This window comes from Arvicola amphibius, chromosome 9 (genome assembly GCF_903992535.2).
Source record: "Arvicola amphibius chromosome 9, mArvAmp1.2, whole genome shotgun sequence".
Taxonomy (NCBI): Eukaryota; Metazoa; Chordata; class Mammalia; order Rodentia; family Cricetidae; genus Arvicola; species Arvicola amphibius.
In genome coordinates this window covers 36310884-36330848 of record NC_052055.2, presented here as the reverse complement: position 1 = coordinate 36330848, position 19965 = coordinate 36310884, and the positions used below count along the sequence as shown (strand labels likewise).

General features: G+C 42.5%; 1 protein-coding gene across 3 annotated transcripts in view; it reads left to right on the top strand.

Moving 5' to 3' along the window:
- Window positions 1-19965, top strand: part of Xpnpep3 (X-prolyl aminopeptidase 3) — a 59155-nt gene that overhangs the window by 22781 nt on the left and 16409 nt on the right. For all 3 annotated transcript variants that reach the window (XM_038342866.1, XM_038342867.1, XM_038342868.1), the window contains 2 exons: window positions 5670-6077; window positions 9112-9314. In XM_038342866.1, the coding sequence (XP_038198794.1) occupies window positions 5670-6077; window positions 9112-9314 (611 nt within the window). The remainder of the gene's footprint in view (window positions 1-5669; window positions 6078-9111; window positions 9315-19965) is intronic.

The following is a 19965-nucleotide window of genomic DNA, read 5'->3' as shown; positions in this document are numbered from 1 at the left end:
GCTAACTTTAATCCTTAATAATTACAGTTTCACAGAACGCCTACTCAGAAGAAATTTAGGCCATATTGACTGTTGTCTGTGGTCAAAGGCCATTGCAACTGCAAGTTTACTGATAGAGTTCAAGGTCCGTTCCTTACCTGCTTTGCTCTGTCCCCACCAGGTGAAGAAAATGGCTCATTTCCTGCATGCTTTTTCTTTTGTGATTTATTACTCTACTGCTTTGAGATTTTGGAAGTTTGAAAGCATTTAGCTAATGATCATTCCAAGCTGTAGATAATTACTAGTCTTGGGAAAATACAGCCTATATTTTAAAAAACTTGTCAAACAATCATTCTTATGAACTAGATTTCATAAAGAAATGCTTTAAATGAGGCTGGAGAGATGCCTTTAAATCAGACTGGAGCTGTATAGCTCAGCTCTGGTAGAATGCTTGCCTAGTATGCCTAAGAACCCTGAAAACTGAGTGTAGGGATATACGCTTGTAATGCCAGCACTCTAGAGATGGAGGCAGGAGGATCAGAAGTTCAAATTATAATCAGTCTCTGCTTTTATGAAAGTGTATAGGCAAGGCAGCCCATTCTCAGAACCTCTCCCTGCTGCAGGGAGCTGTCAATAAAACCTTGCTCGCCCTTCATAAACACACACATGCATGAACACATACATGCACATACATTTGCTACTTGGGTAACTAGGAAATTTCCAATGCTGAATAACAATGGCAAACTTAGCATGACTAGTTATCAGAGTATAAAGCTGTGCTTTAGCTCTGGTACAAAGTTGAGGTCTCCCCCTGCATTCTAGGAGACTTGGGAGGCATGGTCTCAGGAGACAAATGTGGGAATGGGTTCTTCATTAATCTCACCAAACCAGGGTAAAGACCATTACCCAAATTCTTTAGTCAAAGTAAACAAGCTTTATTTTCTCTCAGACAGGGCTATCTCCCTTAAGTGGGGTTTGAGAAAATAGCATTGAACGTAGGAAAAAGTGGGACTTATATGGCCCAGAAAACTGCAAGACTAATGGGTTTTTGGTTATATAGGAACTTGTCAGAGCATTTCAAAATTATTTGGCAGAGCATCTTATTAGGGTGGATGTTAGGGTATAAGGTGTGGAACATGCCAAATACCAGAAAATGGGTCAAGACCTGGCCAAATCAAAGTTCTGCAGAAAACAGGCAACAGGTATGAACTTATTTTGACCTTGTAATAAGATGACTTTTAATCTTAAAGTGGAATCAGGCTGGTCTATCATCTTTCTCATCCCACTGTTGTTTTGATTGATTGAGACTAGTCTATAGGTCCTAAATTACCTCTATTTATTACCAATTTCATCAATAAAAGTAAAAAGGATTTATAATTAAAATTTAAGGTTTTTTCAGATTTTCATTTTTGTTTTTTGAGACAGGTTCTCGCTAGCCTTTGCTGTCCTGATACTTACTATGTAGATCAGGCTGGCCTTGAACTCAGAATTCTGTCTGCATCTGTCTCCCAAGTGCTGGCATCAAAGACATGTTTGGCCTAAACCTATTTTATTAATAGAATGCAAACTGCACAATATGCTGCAGTTAATTCTACACAAGTAAGTAAAACTAGACAGTTCCAAAGTAACCACAAATAATCGAGTTACGTATGTTGAACATGGTTGCTAAGAGAACTCCAAGGTCCTCTGATTTCACTTATTGCTCTGGGAACTATGGCAAAGGCAGGGAGAAAACAGTGGTACGTAGAGCATAAAGTTACCAGGATGTAAATGCAGTAATGTGTATCGTGGCAGAAAAAAGCTGAAGCTGTATAAATGCCTGGAAGTGTGGGTCCGTCCACACCAGTGTGCTCTAGAGCATGCACACTCAGAGGTCAGCTTCCTGCCGTTGCTTCAGTGCTCTCTGCCCTCGTTTTTTGAGCTAGAATGTCTCAGTGGACCTGGCTGGTCAGTCCAGCATGTCTCCGGGATCTCTGTCACTTCTTTCCCAGCACTGGAATTATGCGTGTGTCAACTTGCTCATCTCTTTACATGGAAGCTGCGGATCCAAAGCCAGGTCCACATGCTTGAGACATCTCCCTGGGCCACTGTCTTTCTTTTCTTCTTTTTCTTGAGTCTCACAGTGGACTGGCCTGGCCTGGCCTAGAACTCATAAAGATCCCTGCCTCTGCCTATCAGATCCTGATAAAGGTGTAGTGAGGAGCTGCGGGAAGGCCTGCTTTTCATCCCGCCCGGCTCCCGGCCACCGGCTAGCTTATACCCTGAAATAACAACACACAAACTGTATTCATTTAAACACTGCCTGGCACATTAGTTTCAGCCTCTTACTCACATCTTGACTAACCCATATCGAATAATCTGTGTAACACCACAAGTGGTGTCTTACCGGGAAAGATTCAGCATGTCTGACCTGGCAGCTGGCTTCATCGCATCTCTCTCCCTGAGGAGAGGCACAGCAGTCTGCCCCAGAGAGGCAAGGCATGGCGATTTATCTCACTTAGGAGAGGCGTGGCATCTGACTGAGCCATCTACCTCACTTCCTTCTTCCTGTTCTGTCTACTCCACCCACCTAAGGGCTGGCCAATCAAATGGGCCAGGCAGTTTCTTTATTAGCCAATGAGAGTCCTCCATCATTAAGGTGTGCACCACCATGCCCAGCCCTAGGCTTCCCTTTTTAACTGTGTTTTTCTCTTTATGAAATTAATTATAAAAGCATATTCTTGTTAGAATTCAAGTACGTTGAGTAGAGATTTTCAGTCTATTCTAATCTCACTCCTGCTAGAACATTGTCAAGAAAATAATGCTTATTTTCTAAAATTAGGTCTGTATCTCATTTTGCTCTGTACTTTTTTCACACAGCACTGTTCCATAGTTGTGTTTGCATATTTGCGCATGAACACTGGCCCCTACAGGGAGAATAGTAGTGCCACAGTCAGCGTACAGATTACATGAAACAATATAGGATGGTTAATACTATACATGTAGCAAACACTCAGAAAAACATCAGTTGTTTTGTATTATGGGAAACTGCCACAAAAAGCAGAAATCAGTCCATGAGCTGAGACTCTCCAAGTCTGCCATGTGAATTCAGCAGGGAGGGCTGGAAATCCAAAGAGCAGATGAGAATCTAAAGACCCAGAGCCTCTTGCAGTGATCACAAGAAGGGAAGTATGGGCAGAAACATACAGGAACATTTACAAGTCTTGTGGAGTAGCACATTCCAGCTTCCTTGAGATGGAAATATCTGTAGTACAAATCACTTCCCACTGTCCTTGGTGGGCTGTGGGGCAAAGTGTTTCTTTCTCAGATGAGGCTATTGGCAATAGCAAGTGAAGGTCAAAGCGATACACCTTGGTAAATTGCTCATTTATTTATTTATTTATTTATGTATTTATGTATTTATTTATTTATTTATTTGTGGGGTTTTTTTGAGGCAGAGTTTCTCTGTAGACTGCCCTGGAACTCACTCTGTAGATCAGGCTGGCCTTAAACTCAGAGATCTGCCTGTCTCTGCATCCCGAGTGCTGAGATTAAAGGTATGCACCCCCACCACCTGGCTAATTTTGAAGTTCTTATTTTTAGTTGTGTGAGTATCTGTGTGGGTTTGTGCACATGAGCTCATGTGTGGAGTCAGAGGCACTGGAGCCGCTGAACTGGAGCTCTAGGCAGTTATGAGCCGTCAGACACAGGAGCCGGAAACTGAACTTCTACCAAAGAGTGTGCACTCTGTACCACTGAGCCATCTCTTCAGCCCCTAAATGGTTGCTTTATTGGTTCTTTTATGCTTTAAAACATATAATAAAAGCAGGCACTTTCTATTTCCTGAAGATTTGTTGAGTCATCAACTCAACCCTTTCCACAGATTTATTTATTTGTTTAATTAATTAATTTTTGGTTTCTTGAGGCAGAGCTTTTTCAGTAACTAGTAACTTTTTTGTTTGAGAGAAAGGAAAATCTAGCCCTTTGAACTTTTACCTCAAAAGCTTGAATGTACTCACATGTTAAGAAATTGAAGACTCCTTAGGGTTTGATCCTTAAGAACCACATGTATTGGGGCAGAAGCAATGGCTTTGTACCTTAGAGCACATGTTGCTCTTGCAGAGGACCCAGGTGTGATGGAGGAGGGTCATCTGTATATCTGTTGTTTCATTGGTTAATTAATAAAGAAAACTGCTTGGCCTGATAGGTCAGAACATAGGTAGGCAGAGTAGACAGAAGAGAATTGTGGGAGAAAGAAAGCAGAGTCAGGCAGACACTTCTGGCAGTCGCCATAGGCAGTCATCATGCCTCTCCTCTCTGAGTCGGACGCAGGTTAAGATCTCTCCTGGTAAAGATGCTACACAGATTACTAAATATGGTTAGTCAAGATGTGAGAGTTAGCCAATAAGAGGCTGAAACTAATGGGCCAAGCAGTGTTTAAATGAATACAGTGTAAAGCTAGCCGGGTGGCGGGACGCAGCCCCACCACTCCATCTACACAGGTGGAAGCTGACAACCATCCATAATTTTAGTGCCCTCTGGCTGTGGGCACCAGACACATATATGGTGGACATGCATACATATATACATACATATATGCAGGCAAAACACTCATGCAAAAGAAATAGCATAGGCCTGGTGGTAGTGACACACATCTTTAATTCCAGCACTCAGAAGGCAGATATCTGAGTTCAAGGCCAGCCTGGTCTACAGAGCAAGTTTCGGGACAGCCAGGGCTACACAGAGAAACCCTGTCTCAAAATAAAATAAGCAATAAGGTTTAAAAAGATAAAAGGACCACATGCTTTGTTTAATGCCAGCAAGAGATCTCAGTAGAAGGAAAGGCCTAAGCCCTGCAGGTTGTCCTCTGAGCTCTACATGTGCACTGTGGCGTGTGCATGTCCACAGCACACAAAGAAGTTAATGAGTGAAAAAGGAATGTAATTTAAAATTTAAAGAGGGGGAGAACTACATGTTTATTTGATTCCCACAACAGCCTCAACAAGTGGATAGATAGTATTATAATAAAAACTACATACTATTAGCAATCAAGAATCTACTGTATTCTAATTATACTGTACCTTGGTAATATGGTGAACAGGCAAATGTCCATGTGGAAATTGCATTTTTACAAGGAAGTCACACAGAAATAATGTATCAAAATGTACTTAACATATTAAAATTTCAAGGAACTATATCATAACACATAGTAACATTCTATAAGAAACTGAAGAGACGGCTCAGCTGCTCAGCAGCTTAGGCTGCTCTTGCAGAAGACCAAGTATAGTTTTCAGCACCCACACCCATCTGTAATTACAATTCCAGGGGTCTAACACCTTTTGGTCTCTTGAAGGGACCAGTACACATGTGGTACATGGACATATGAAAGCAAACACCCATGCACATAAAAATAAAAATAATTTTTTTTAAATAATGCTTGATAAATACTTTGTTAGATGAATAAAAGAAGGAACAAAAGATCTGTACAAAATCTTACAGGGTTCTAATCTTAATTTTTCAAATGTTGACACATTTGACTACAATCTACAGTCAAAGCCTGGATTATCTTAATTCTCTGTGTGTTATGTCATCAGTTAAAGAAATGATCACAGGTGTCTCCATCTGATAGTAAGGATTTTAAGTGTGGCCTTCCAAAGTATCAATTGGCTTCATTTAATTATTTATTTACTTACTCATTTTACTGTTTCTAGGGGAGGTGACACCAGGAATATCTCAGGTGGAATACGCACTTCGAAGACACAAGCTGATGGCTCTGATCCACAAGGAAACCCAGGGGCACAGTGGGACAGACCACACAGTGGTGGTGCTCTCTAACCCTACGTACTACATGAGCAATGACATCCCCTACACATTCCACCAAGACAACAATTTCCTGTATCTGTGTGGGTTCCAAGAGCCTGATAGCATTCTGGTCCTTCAGAGCTGCTCTGGGAAGCAGTTACCATCCCACAAGGCCATGCTTTTTGTGCCTCGGAGAGACCCTGGTCGAGAACTGTGGGATGGCCCTAGATCTGGCACAGATGGAGCAGTAGCCCTGACTGGGGTGGATGAAGCCTACACCCTGGAAGAATTTCAGCACCTAGTACCTAAACTGAAAGGTAAGGCTCATAAAATCAAACCACAGGTCCAGTTAGAATTCGGGACTTCCTTGGCCTGTAGTTGCTAATTTTTTTCTTTTTTTTTTGTTGTTTTTTGTTTTTTGTTTTTGTGTTTTGTTTTTCAAAACAGGGTTTCCCTGTGTCACAGTCCTAGCTATCCTGGAACTAGCTCTTGTAGACCAGGCTGGCCTCGAACTCAGAGGGATTCACCTGCCTCTGCCTCCCGAGTGCTGGGATTAAAGTCGTGCGCCACCACGGCCTAGCTTTGTTAATTTTCTTTTCTTTTTCTTTTTTCTTTCTTTCTTTCTTTTTTTTTTTTTTTAATTGTGTATACAGTGTTCTGCCTGCATGCCAGAAGAGGACACTAGATCTCATTGTAGATGGTTGTTAGCCGCCATGTGGTTGCTGGGTATTGAAATCAAGACCTCTGGAAGACCAGCCAGTGCTCTGGTCTTCTCTCCAGCCCCATTGTTAATTTTCTAAAATAATTCTCCTAATAACGTTTCTTTGGCCATCATGAAAAGAGTCATGTCTTTTGTAAAAAGCAAAACTATTGCTAAATGTGGTGACACATATTGTATCCCAGCGCTCAGGGAGACTGAGACATGACGATCTCTGACAGGTTTTTTGTTGTTGTTGTTGTTGTAGCTGTTATTTGTTAGTTTTTTAAGACAGGGTTTCTCTGTGTAAACAGCCCTGGCTGTCCTAGAACTTGTTTTGTAGACCGGGCTGGCCTTGAACTCACAGAGATTCACCTATCTCTGCCTCCTAAATGCAGAGATTATAGGTGTTTGCCCCAGGAGGCAGAATTTGAATCATTGAGTTCTGGGATTAAAGGTATGCTCCAGACCCCACTCTGCTCTCTGAAAATTTTAAGATCAGCCTAGATTAAAAGAAGAGACCTGTCTTGGACTTTGGCTGGGGGAAGCCACATAAATACTGAGCACAAGGCATTTCCTCTCTGGCCTCTTAACTTCTTACGTAAGTTGCTACCTTTGTTGTCTTTGGCGGTCAGAATTAACCTGGGAGGCCTGGAGAGATGGCTCAGTGTAAGATCACTTGTTTCTCTTCCAGAGGACCCAGGTTTGATTTCCAGCACCCACATGGTGGCTCGCGACCATCCTAACTCCAGTTCCAGAGGACTTAATGCCCTCTCCCGACCCCTGTAGGCTCCTGACACAAACATGCTACACATACATATATACAGCCAAAACATTCCTACACATAATTTTTTTTTTAATTTTCTTTAACCACTGGGCGGTAGTGGCCCATGCCTTTAATCCCAGCACTCGGGAGGCAGAGGCAGGCCGATCTCTGTGAGTTCGAGACCAACCTGGTCTACAAGAGCTAGTTCCAGGACAGGCCCCAAAGCTACAGAGAAACCCTGTCTTGAAAAAACAAAAATAAAAAAATTTCTTTAACCATGTGTAGTTAAATCCTGACAATACATGTTTCTTTCTTTTTTTTTAATTTATTTATTATGTATACACCATTCTCAGTATTCTGTCTGCATGTATGCCTGCAGGCCAGAAGAGGGCACCAGATCTCATTACAGATGATTGTTGTGAGCCACTATGCTATGGTTGGGATATGCGGTGGGAATTGAACTCAGGACCTTTGGAAGAGCAGGCAATGTTCTTAACCACTGAGCCATCTCTCCAGCCCCAATACATGTGTTTCTTGAAAGGACTTTTATCATTTACTGTCTTTCTTTCTTTAAATCACTATTTCTTTTGTTGTTGGTTTTTTTTTTTTTTTTTTTTTTTTTTTTTTTTTTTTTTTTTTTTTTTTGAGACAGGGTTTCTCTGAGGCTTTGGAGCCTGTCCTAGAGTTAGTTCTTGTAAGACCAGGCTGGCCTCGAACTCAGAGAGATCCACCTGTCTCTGCCTCCCGAGTGCTGGGATTAAAGGCATGAGCCACCACCACCCGTTTTAAGTCACTGTTTCTTTAAAGTTTATTTTTCTAATTATCTGTGTGTATGATGTGGAGAGGGGACAGGTATGCCGGCATACATACCTGAGGAAGGAAGTTAGAGGGCAACTTTTGTGGAGTCAGTTCTCTCCTTCCACCATTCCTTGGGTTCCTGGAGTCAAGCTGAAGTTACCAGCCCAGTGCCTTTGCCTACTAAGGTGTGTGTGTGTGTGTGTGTGTGTGTGTGTGTGTGTGTGTGTGTGTGTCCTTAGCTCCTTGCTATGCTTTTTCTTTGCCTGGGTTTTTTTGCTTGCTTGTTTGTTTCGAGACAGAGTCTTACTGCAGCTCTCGCTGGCCTAGAATTCACAGATACCTGCCTTTCTCTGCCTCCCATGTGCTGGGATTAAAGGCATCATCAAACCCAGTTTTTTTGTTTTAGGTTTTTTGTTTTTTTTTTTTTTTTTTTTTGCTTGTTTGTTTAGTTGTTGTTTTAGAGGCAAGGTTCTGGTTTTTTGGTGTTTGGGGGTCTTTTTGTTTTGCTTTTCTGTTTTATTTGGGGGAAGTTGTTTTGTTAGTTTGTTGGTTTTGGTTTTCTGAGACAGGGTTTCTCTGTCACTTTGGAGCCTGTCCTGGAACTAGCTTTATAGCCCAGGCTGGCCTCAAACTCAGAGAGATCCACTTGCCTTTGCCTCCCGAGTGCTGGGTTTAAAGGCGTGCACCACCACCACCCAGCAACATATTTATTATTGATATGCTGTTTGTTTATGTTTTATTTTAGAAAGAACTTAGGGCTCGTGTGCTAGACAAGTGTTCTGCCAGTGAACTATTTCCTATTCTGATGTTGGAGATTTTTTTTTCTCACTGTGGCTTTTTGAGGCAGGTCTCATGTAGTCCAGGTTGGCTTTGAACTCGCTATGTAACTGAGTCCTGGTCCTCTCTTTCCCCTCCAGGGTGTGATTACAGTAATGCAATGTCACACCAGGCCAGGTTAGTTTAATGTATAGTATTGCTTAGTACTGGAGGCTGAACCAAGGCTCTCATTAGTGCTGAGCATGCTTTCCACCACTGAAGTACCCCTTCAGCCTCTGTTGGTTCTAAACTTATTTTGGCTTCCCATTTTAAGCGGAGACGAGCATGGTTTGGTATGACTGGATGAAGCCTTCTCATGCACAGCTTCACTCAGACTACATGCAGCATCTGACCGAAGTCAAAGCCAGAAGCAAGAACAAGGTTCGGGGTGTCCAGCAGCTGATACAACGCCTCCGACTAGTTAAATCTCCTGCAGAGATTAAGAGGATGCAGATTGCTGGGAAACTGACATCAGAGGTATGGAACTATTGAAAATATTTCTTTGTCAGATCACAAAACTCAAGCTCTTCATGTCCGGTAGGGCCTTTAAGGTCATATACCCATTGTAGTGACCTCAGAAGTCAAATCTATCTAACTTCTGCAATATGTTTAGTGAATATTAATAGATTTTCTGTAGTGCAATAATAGGTTTCTCACTGACACAGTAAGCTGGATCAAGCCGAATTGAAAAGGCAAAAGAACGGGTATATCTGAGCAAAGCAGCTTCCAGGTGAGCCCTCCAGAGATCAGGGCGAGAGAAGTCACAGGCAGAACTAAGGCAGGGAGCTTATGTACCCTGTAGGTGAGGGGTGATGGCATGTCTCCACAACTGGGTTTGTGCCCAAGTATGGTCAAAAGCTGCTGGCTTTAGGTGAGATCTGGGCTGCTGGCAATTTCATGGGAGGAGGTGCCATAGCTGCCAAGAATGTAGACCTGGGCTTTTTGGCACCTTTTCTTAATTGGAGAATCTCTGACAGGGTGGGTTTGGAGTGAGGGGAATGGGGCTTTCTGGATCAAGCAGGAGTGAGCTGGTGGTTCCAGTCAAACAGCCCAACCTTTTGGGGTATATAGGCACTGGTTCAAATCTGGCTACTTCCTATTGGCGTGGGACACTTTGGGGAGGCAGAGTCAGGAGGTGGTAAACTCGTGCTCAGTGGGAGTTATAGGTGAAGCAGCTTGGTATTTTGGTTGTTTTGTTTCTGAGACAGGGTCTCTCTATGTAACCCTGGCTGTCCTGGAACTCTGTAGACCAGGCAGACCTTAAATTTAGAGATCTGCCTGCCTCTGCCTCCCAAATGCTGGGATTAAAAATTTATACAACGACCAGCAAAGATTTTATCTCTTGTGTTTGTTTTTGTTTATTTGTTTTGTTTTTCTAGACAGGGTTGCTCTGTGTAATAGCCCTAGCTGTCCTGGAACTCTCTCTATAGACCAGGCTGGCCTTGAACTCACAGAGATCTGCCTGCCTCTGTCTCCCAAGTGCTGGAATTAAGGTAGGTGCCACCACTGCCCAGCAAGCATCTCTTAAGATAAACAGAAAAGAAAACTGGAGAGATAAGATTGCTTGCTGTGCAATCGTGAGGACTGTAATTCAAATCCCAGCCAGAAATCCCACAAACACCTGTCATTCCAGCTCTGCGAGATCTGGTGCCTTCTTCTTACCTCCACACAGCACAGGTCCAAACACCCTACATACATGTGCACATACACAAACACAAATATTTAGAAATAAAAATAAATTTATTGTCGGGAGATAGTGGCGCTTGCCTTTAATCCCAGCACTTGGGAGGCAGAGGCAGGTGGATCTCTGTGAGTTTGAGTACAGCCTGGTCTACAAAAGCAGGTTCCAGGACAGACAAGGCTACACAGAGAAACCCTGTCTTGGGCAGGGAAAAGTTAAAATAAATAAATTTATAATTATTTTGATTGTATGGTGTTGTAACTGCACGTATGTCTGTGCATGCAGTGCCCAAGGAAGCCAGAACAGGAGTTCTCCTGGGCCAGCAGTTACAGATGTTACTCATTGCCTTGTAGATTCTGAGGATGAAAAGTGGGTACTCAGGCTAGGCAGTGATGACGCACACTTTTAATCCTAGCACTCAGGAGGCAGATGGAGGTGGATCTCTCTTTGAGGCCAGCCTGGTCTACAGAGTGAGTTCCAGGACAGCACAACTCGTAATTTCACTGAAGCTCTCTTACTTGAAAACATGTTGAGTCCACCAGGGATGATAGTAACAGCCACACTGATTCAGTTGTACCACAACCGTCTCCCTGGCCATCCACTGTGCATCTTTGAACTATTAAGAATATTTGTCTTCAAGGGGCAGAGGTAACACTCAGAGATCTCTGTGAGTTTGAAATCTACCTGGTCTGCATAGCAAGCTCCAGGCCAGCCAGGGATACATAATGAGACCTTGTCTAAAAAAAAAAAAAAAAAAAAAAGCAAGCCTACTGAATTAGACCAACTAGTTCCTTTCTTTGCCAGTGAGTTAGGTATCTGATTATTCATCTTATGTCTATTCGTCTGCAATAATAAAGCAAATAGCTATTTTACACATATTATAAGAGTGGGGGCAGAGCAGTGAATAAGTTTTTGGGTTTTGTTTTGTTTTGTTTTTTATGGTTTTTTTGAGACAGTGTTTCTCTGTGTGGCCCTGGCCTGGAACTAGCACTGTAGACTGGGCTACTCTCAACTGAGATTCATCTGCCTCTGCTTCCTGACTGCTGGGATTAAAGACGTGCACCACCACAGCCAGCTCTAACTTTTTGCCATCATATTTTAGCACTTTTATCTAAATCACAATTAATGACTGACTATACAGTGTTCATTCACATTATTGTTAATTTGTTTACTCTCATTTGTATTTTTGCATATAGCTAAAACTCGTATGCTACCTCTTAAGTATTTGTTAGGTTGATGGCTCTCTCTCACTTATGGCTATTGAGTACTAGAGATTTGTAAGGCCTTCACCCTGAAGGGCATCTGGGTCAGTGACAGAAAGAATATTGTTCTGATGCACTAAGCATTTCTTCACACAGAGCAGCTCTTGGGCTTTTGTAGCACCTGTTGATTAGTTCCCATCACCACAGCAATAATCTTGCCTTTTTTTTTTTTAATTATTATTGAATTTACTTTTCTCTATATTTACTTACTCTTTCTTAAGGAGAGGGCATTCATATGGGGCATGTGAGGAGATCAAAGGACAACAGGTGAGAGTCAGTTTTCTCCTTCCACCATGTGGGCTGTGTGACTCAAACTTGGGTCCTCAGGCTTAGTGGCAAAGAGCTTCACCCACTGAGTCATCTCACTGACCTTTATTGACTACATTTAACCTACAGAAGGTTGGTGGCTTATTTGTCAGCCTCAAAACAAGTCTACAAAGAGTAACATTATTTATTGAGAATTGCACATAACAAGGATACGCAAACTGTGAGTCTATTCAAAATGTAACAGGCTTTCTGTTAGGCCACCGACCAGCTCCCAAATCATGGACATGGAGACTTCTTATTAGTTAGGAATGCTTGGCCTTATCTTATGCTTGTTTCTTGCTAGCTCTTATGACTTAATTTCTCCTGTTTCTCTTCATCTACATTTTGCCTTGAGACTTTTTACCTTTCTTTCTTTCTTTCTTTCTTTCTTTCTTTCTTTCTTTCTTTCTCTCTCTCTCTCTCTGCCTTTCTTTCTTTCTTTCTTTCTTTCTTTCTTTCTTTCTTTCTTTCTTTCTTTCTTTCTTTCTGTATATTTTACTTTCTTGCTGTCTCCAAGTCTGGCAACTGCCTGGCTTCTGGCCCCAGGTGTGTCTCTCTTTCTCCCTCATTCTCTTCCCCTCTTCTCTCTTTCTAGTTTTTTCCTCCTTATTCTCTCTGCCTACCAGCCCCTCCTGTCCCTCTCCTGCCTAGGTGTTGACCATTCAACTTTTTATTAGACCAATCAGTTACCTCAGGCAGGTAAGGTATGTAAACAGATGTTTCCTGTCCCAACTGCCGGGTCCCAGATAATCACTCAGAGGCTTATATTAATTACAAATGCTCAGTTGATAGCTCAGGCTTGTTACTAGCTAAAACTTAATTTAAATTAACCTATTTCTATTAACCTGTATTGACACGTGATTCCTGGCTTTACTTGTCCTCTGACATGTTTTGCTTCCTGGACAGCTGACTAGCGTCTCCCCATTTCACCGTCCTTCCCATCATTCTCAGTTTGATTTTCCCACCTAACTTCTCAGCTACCAACCTGTCAGCTTTTTATTAACCAATGAGAGTAAGACGTATTCATAGGTGGAAAAGGTTTGTTCTACAGCATTTCTCTCTTTTTGTCTAAATAAAAATGAAGGTTTTAACCTTAATATATTAAAACTATATATAAGAAAAAGTTAAGAATTATAGTAACAGTATATAGATAATATAGTTTAATCATATTCTATGATTAATAGTGTTACTCCATTCTTGTGATTGGGTTCGCTCTGTAGCCCATGCAAGCCTTGAACTCTTAATAATTCTCCTGCCTCAGCTTCTGGGAGTGCAGGTGTGAGCCAACATGAATTTTCTTTCTCAAAGTTGCCATATTGTTTTCTATTTGATTGGGTTATTTTTATTGTTGTTGAGCTACACATCGACCTTATTTATTATTTATTTATATGTTTATGGGCCCATATGATATGTCCCTGCATGTGCATGCAGGTCAGCAGAAGCTCTGTGGAGTTGTTTCTCCTCCAAGGATTGCCCTCAGGTTGTCTGGCTTCACAGCAAATACTCTGACGAGTGTCTTACCTCTCTAACAATAAATACCCTTTGGTACACCTTTTTTTTTCTAATTTCTATGAAGTCCAGCTTGTCTTTTTGTTGTTGTTACCTGCACTTTTGGTATCATATCACAGGGAAGAAAATCACTGGTCAAGTCACTGTTAAAAAGCACTTCTTAGACCAGGCAATGGTGGCACATGCCTTTAATCCCAGCACTCAGGAGGCAGAGGCAGGTGAATCTCTGTGAGTTCGAGGCCAGCCTGGTCTACAGGGCAAGTTCCAGGATGGGTCTTGAAAAACAAAAAACACTTCTTAGAATTTTGTAGGTTTAGCTAATATGTTTAAGTTGGTCATCAATTTAAAATACATTTTTGTATGTGGTAAAGGGCTAATCTAATTTTTTTTTCTCTTTGAGACAGGGTTTCTCTGTGTAGCTTTGGCTGTCCTGAATATCACTTTGTAGACCAGGCTGGCCTGAACTCACAGATATCCACCTGCCTCTGCCTCCTCAATGCTGGTATTAAAGTCGTGCGCAGCCACCACCTGACTGCACCACCACTACCTAGCCTAACCTAATTTTTGGTATGTCTTTTTCTTAGCTTTGACTCTTTTGTAAAGTATTGAACTTACTTACTATCTAGGAAATCAGTAACAAAATTTTTGTTTATTTGTGAAAGGTCTCAGTAAATAGCACGAACTAACCTCAAGCCTTCCAAGTGTTGGGATTTCAGATGCCTGGCTGATAGAGATCTTATTCATTTTTACATGTTTCTGGGGTTCCACAGCTGACTCATGTAGTCTACTGGAGGTGCCCTTTCAGTCACCCCTAAGTAAGAAATGTGCTATTGTCCTGTAGCATCGCAGGCATTAGTAGCATTTCTGCATCTTCAGTGCACATTTATCTGACCAAAGAGGGGCATGATATCACCCATTTCAGGGCATAGAGGGTATGGCCATTTCTTTTCATGCTTGGTTTTTGAGGTAGGGTTTTACTATATAGACCAGGCCAACCCTGAACTCAAAATCCTACCCAGACACCCAAATGATGCTCTCAATGCTGTGTACCACAATTCCTGGTTTATCTATGGGTACGCAGAATAGAATGTTCTCTTAATCAATTTTGGTAAATTAGGCACTTCTGTGAATTAGGATGAGGACACAGCCTGATCAGCCCATTACTTTTTTGTTTTGTTTTTGTTTTTCAAAATAGCCTTGGCTACTCTGGAACTCCCTTGATAGACCAGGCTGGCCTTGAAATCACAGAGATTTGCCTGCCTTTGCCTCCCAAGTGCTGAGATTAAAGGTACCCATGACTACTTAAAGCAAGGGATCTCACTCAGTGTTGAACATATTGGTACACAACTTTAATTCCAGCACTTGGGAGGCAAAGGCATATGTCTGTGAGTACAAGGCCAGCCTGGTCTATGTATTGAGTTCCAGGCCAGCCAGAGATACTTTGTGACCTCTTGTCTAAGAAGTAGAGGAAGAAATGTTACTCCTTTAAAACTCAAACTCCCAAGCCGGGCGGCGGTGGCGCAAGCCTTTAATCCCAGCACTCGGGAGGCAGAGGCAGGCGGATCTCTGTGAGTTCGAGGCCAGCCTGGTCTACAAGAGCTAGTTCCAGGACAGGCTCTAAAAAAGCTGCAGAGAAACCCTGTCTCGAAAAGCAAAAAAAAGAAAAAAGAAAAAAAAAAAAACCTCAAACTCCCAGGAACCCCATTTTACAGAGCTTTGTAAGGGCATTGTCACAGTAATCTGGAATGCAGCTCGTTTCCTTCACTAACAGCTCTCCAGTGAGACCACTTTACCAGTGAATAATTTCAGTTGTAATGATTAATTATTATCACATTCATCAGGGTAACTGTGGCCCAAATTCGTTTGGTCAGAGCGCCACCTATTGACCAAAGAGAGTAGTTCATCTGCAGGGATCCTCAGCTTCACTTGAGCCATTGCTGAAGCTGCTAACTACACCTGAATATTTAGCAGATCTGTTACCAGTGTTCATTTTCCTCCCAATCCATTGTCCAGCTCCTTATGGCTTCCAAATTCCACTGGTTTCAGTGTGTATGCCACTTCAAACCAATCGTGGTCTGCTTTAGTAAAACTTTTTTCCCCCTGAGACAGGGTCTCTTTGTGTAGCCCTGACTGTCCTGGAAGAGTTTCTGTAGACCAGGCTGGAACTCACAGAGATCCTCCTGCCTCTGCCTCCCCTGAGGTTAAATGTGTGATCCTCCACTGCCTGGCTGAAACTTTTGGTAGAAAACATGAGTCAGTCTGTATGACCTTGAAGTCACCAGTGGAGTTAATTGTTCCTAAAGCACAAGCAGCAAAGAGAGAACTTGGATTTCATCAAAATTTAAAGATGGCTCAGAGATCAGGATGGACTGCTCTTCCAGAGGACCCAGATTTGATTCCCCGCACTCACATGGTGCCTCTCAACTGCTTTGTGATACCACTTCTAAGAGGATTGGACTCTCTTCTGGCGTCCGCTGGCACAGCACTCATGTGGTACACAGACAGAGGCAGGCAAAACACCCATACACATAAGTAAATCATGAAAAAAAGCTTTAAATTTTTTAAAAATTCTATATACATACAAAAACTATTCAGAAAGTAAAATAACTCTACATAATGGAAGAGTATGTTTATAGATTCTAGTTTGATTAATATCTAGTATCTAAAATATATTTTTTAAAAAAAGCAGCGGTGGTTGGGCAGGCCTTTAATCTCTGCACTCAGGAGGCAGGGGCAGGTGGATCTCTGTAAATTCGAGGCTAGAGAAACCCTGGGGTGAGGGGTGGGATGAAGACATGGTTCAGCTGTTAAGAGCACTAACTGCTCTTCCAGAGGACCCAGGTTTAACTCCCAGAGCCCACATGGCAATGACAACTGTCTCTAACCCCATAGACCTGACACCATTGCACAGACACACATGCAGGCAAAACACCAATGCACATAAAGACTAAATAAAAACTTAAAACCCTCAGAATTCAGGGTATGGGAGACAGCTCCACAGTTAACAGCACTGACTGACCAGGTAGTGGTGATGGCGTACACCTTTAATCCCAACACACTCTGGAAGCAGAGGCAGGAGGATTTTTGTGAGTTCAAGGCCAGCCTGGTCTACAGAGTTAGTTCAGGACAGGCTCCAAAGCCACAACCATCTGTAACTCTATTTCTCAGGAACTCAGTGATCTCTCCTGACCTCCATGGACATTGCACCCATGTGATATACAGATATGCCTACTGGCAAAACATACATACATATAAAATTTTTTTAAATTGGGCTGGAGAGATGGCTCAGCGGTTAGGAGCACTGCCTGCTCTTCGAAGGTCCTGAGTTCAATTACCAGCAACCACATGGTGACTCACAACCACCTGTAATGAGATCTGGTGCCCTCTTCTGGCCTGTAGGCATACATGCAGGCAGAATACTGAGAATATTGTATACATAATAAATATATCTTTATTTTAAAATTTTTTTTAAATTAAAAACAACTCAGATTTCACAAATTACAAGTCAATATTTTTAAAGTTTATTTTATGGGTATTTTCATGCGTGTAAATATGTGTACCGTGTGCACACCTGTGGCCCACAGAGGTCAGAAGAGGGTACTAGAATCCCTTGAGCTGGAGTTAGGGTGGTTATGAGCCACCATGTGAGTGTTTAGGAACCAAGCGTGGGTCCTGCGAGAAAAAAAATGCTCTTGACTTCTGAGCTTTTTTTCAAATTCTCTTTTTTTTTTTCTTTTAAATTTGTGTGCCTGTGTTGAGCATGGTGATATAGGCCTTAGCATTCAAGAGGCAGAGGCAGGAGGACCTCTGCGAGTTTAAGGCTACCCTGCTCTACATAGGGACTTTGAGGCTAAGCAGAGCTGCATAGTGAGCACCGGTCTATTAAATAAATGAGAGAGTAAGAAAATACGCTAGAGAAAGAGGTATGCACATGCCTGAGAATACAGATAGAGCATGGATTTCCAGGAATTAGGATTATAGGTGGTTGTAAACCATTTGGCATGGGTCCTGCAAAGTAAACCCTCTGCAGGAGCAGCAAATGCTCGTCATCCCTGGGCAGTCTTGCTTCAGTCTGCAAGTCAATTTATTTTGTTTGTTTGTTTGTTTGTTTTAGTTTTTATTTTGTGTGTGTGTGTGTGTGTATTTTGCCTGCATGTTTGTCTGTGCATCTTTACATGCAGTGCCCACAGGGCCAGAAGAGTCAATTGGATCCTCTGGAACTGGAGTTTCAGATTGTTGTGAGCCAATGTGTGGGTGCTGGGAGCCAAACACAGGTCCTCAGGAAGAGCACCCAGTACTCTTAACCACTGAGCCATCTCTCCAGCCCCCAACAAGTCAGTTTCCTTTTTTTCCTTTTTTCTCTGCACAACCAACCTGGTTGTCCGAGAACTCGCTCTGTAGACTAGGCTGGCTTCAAATTCACAGATTCGCCTACCTCTGCCTCCCAAGTGCTGAGATTATAGCCCTTGCCACCACCACCTGGCACCTCTCTCTCTTTCTTGGGATCAGAGACCATGTTATATGTATTTATAAACTTCCTGGTCCCAGTGACTTTAAAGGTGTATACCACCACCCGGGTACAGATCTTTGTTGTTGTTGTTTTTCAAGACAGGGTTTCTCTGTGTTACTTTGGTACCTATCCTGGAACTAGCTCTTGTAGACCAGGCTGGCCTCTGCCTCCTGAGTGCTGGGATTAAAGGCGTGCGCCACCAACGCCCCAGCTTTACACCACCTTCTTGCCTCCTAGGGTCCTTCCCTCACATGTACAAGCCCACACAATTTACTCACAGTTCTAATTAGAAATCTAAAATAATAAGCCAGGCATGGTGGCTCTCACATTTAATCCTAGCACTCAGGAGGCAGAGGCTGGTAGATCTCTGAGTTAGAGGCCAGCCTGGTCTACAGAGCAAGTTCTAGGACAGCCAGGAGTAAATAGAAACCCTGCCTCAAAACAACCAAGAGAGAGAAGTAGTTTCCTAAGAAACTAAGATAAATTTGTGGCCCACTTATAAATAGCCATAGTCATCATGACAATCTTTGTGGTTCAGAATGAATGTTTTGAACACCTTTCCACACCTCAGAGCTTGTTTTAGCTCTAAATTTAGCCTGTCGTGTCATGTTTTAAGTATCTGTATAAGCTAATCAATATATTTTCTGCAGCCCTGGGAGTGTAGCTCAGTAATAGAGCACACCTGGGTTAATCACCTGCACCATAAATATGTGTGTGTGTCAATAAACTAAGTATGGTTGAGAACTGCAAGTATATATACCAATAAAAATAGACATACACACGGGTGTGGTTGTCCCAGCGAATTAGTATTCTGGGCCAGTGGTTCTCAGGGGAAGTATTTTTGTCCCTTTTGTAATTGACATAGGCTGCCATATCTGATGTTCAAATATGCAGGATGCTATTGACATCCTACATTGAATTAGACGGCTTCTCACAACCAATCATTACCTAGGTCCAATTGTCAATACTAGTGAAGTTTGGTCTAGGGAGATGGCTCAGTGGGCAAAGCACTGGTTGCCAAACATGATTTTGCTCCCTGGGACCCATGTGGTAGAAGGAAATACTGGCTCCTGTAAATTGTCCTGTGACTTCCATGTGCATGCACATGTGTAACACCTGCACACCCCATACATATGCACACAGGCACTCATGATAAATAAATGTCACTTTGCTACATGTTTTTATGTGAATGTTTTGAGAGAGAGAGAGAGAGAGAGAGAGAGAGAGAGAGAGAGAGAGAGAGAGAGAGATTATACCACAGGCTTGCTTGCTGCACACAGAGACCAGGAGAACACATCAGATCTTCTGGGTCTGGAGTTATAGATGCTTGTGAACTGCCTTGTGGGTGCTGGGAATCACACCTCTGGAAGAGCATCTGGTACTCATAACCACTAAACCATCTCTCCCAGCCCTAATTTTTAAAAAATAAAAAAGTACTGAAGTTGGGAAATCCTGCTGTAGACTACGCCATTCAGTTCTTGATTTCACACAGTAGAACTGCAGGCACATCTTGTTACATGACACGTGCTGCTTCCTCTTTTGTGCAGCTCTGTCAGAACACCTGAGAATAATTAGCTCCATCAGTGATAGCGGTTTCTTCAGCTTCACACTTCTGGATACTAGGAATCCTCACACTCAGAGTGACACCTCTCAAAACTGCTAATCCCATCCTTGAGGGGGCAGATCCTGTGATGCATCACTTCAAGGGCCCTGACCTTCCTACCACCCCAGAGAAGATTAGATTTTTCTTTTGTTTTAAGATCTATTTATTGCTGGGCAGTGGTGGCACATGCCTTTAATCCCAGCACTCGGGAGGCAGAGGCAGGCAGATCTCTGTGAGTTCGAGGCCATCCTGATCTA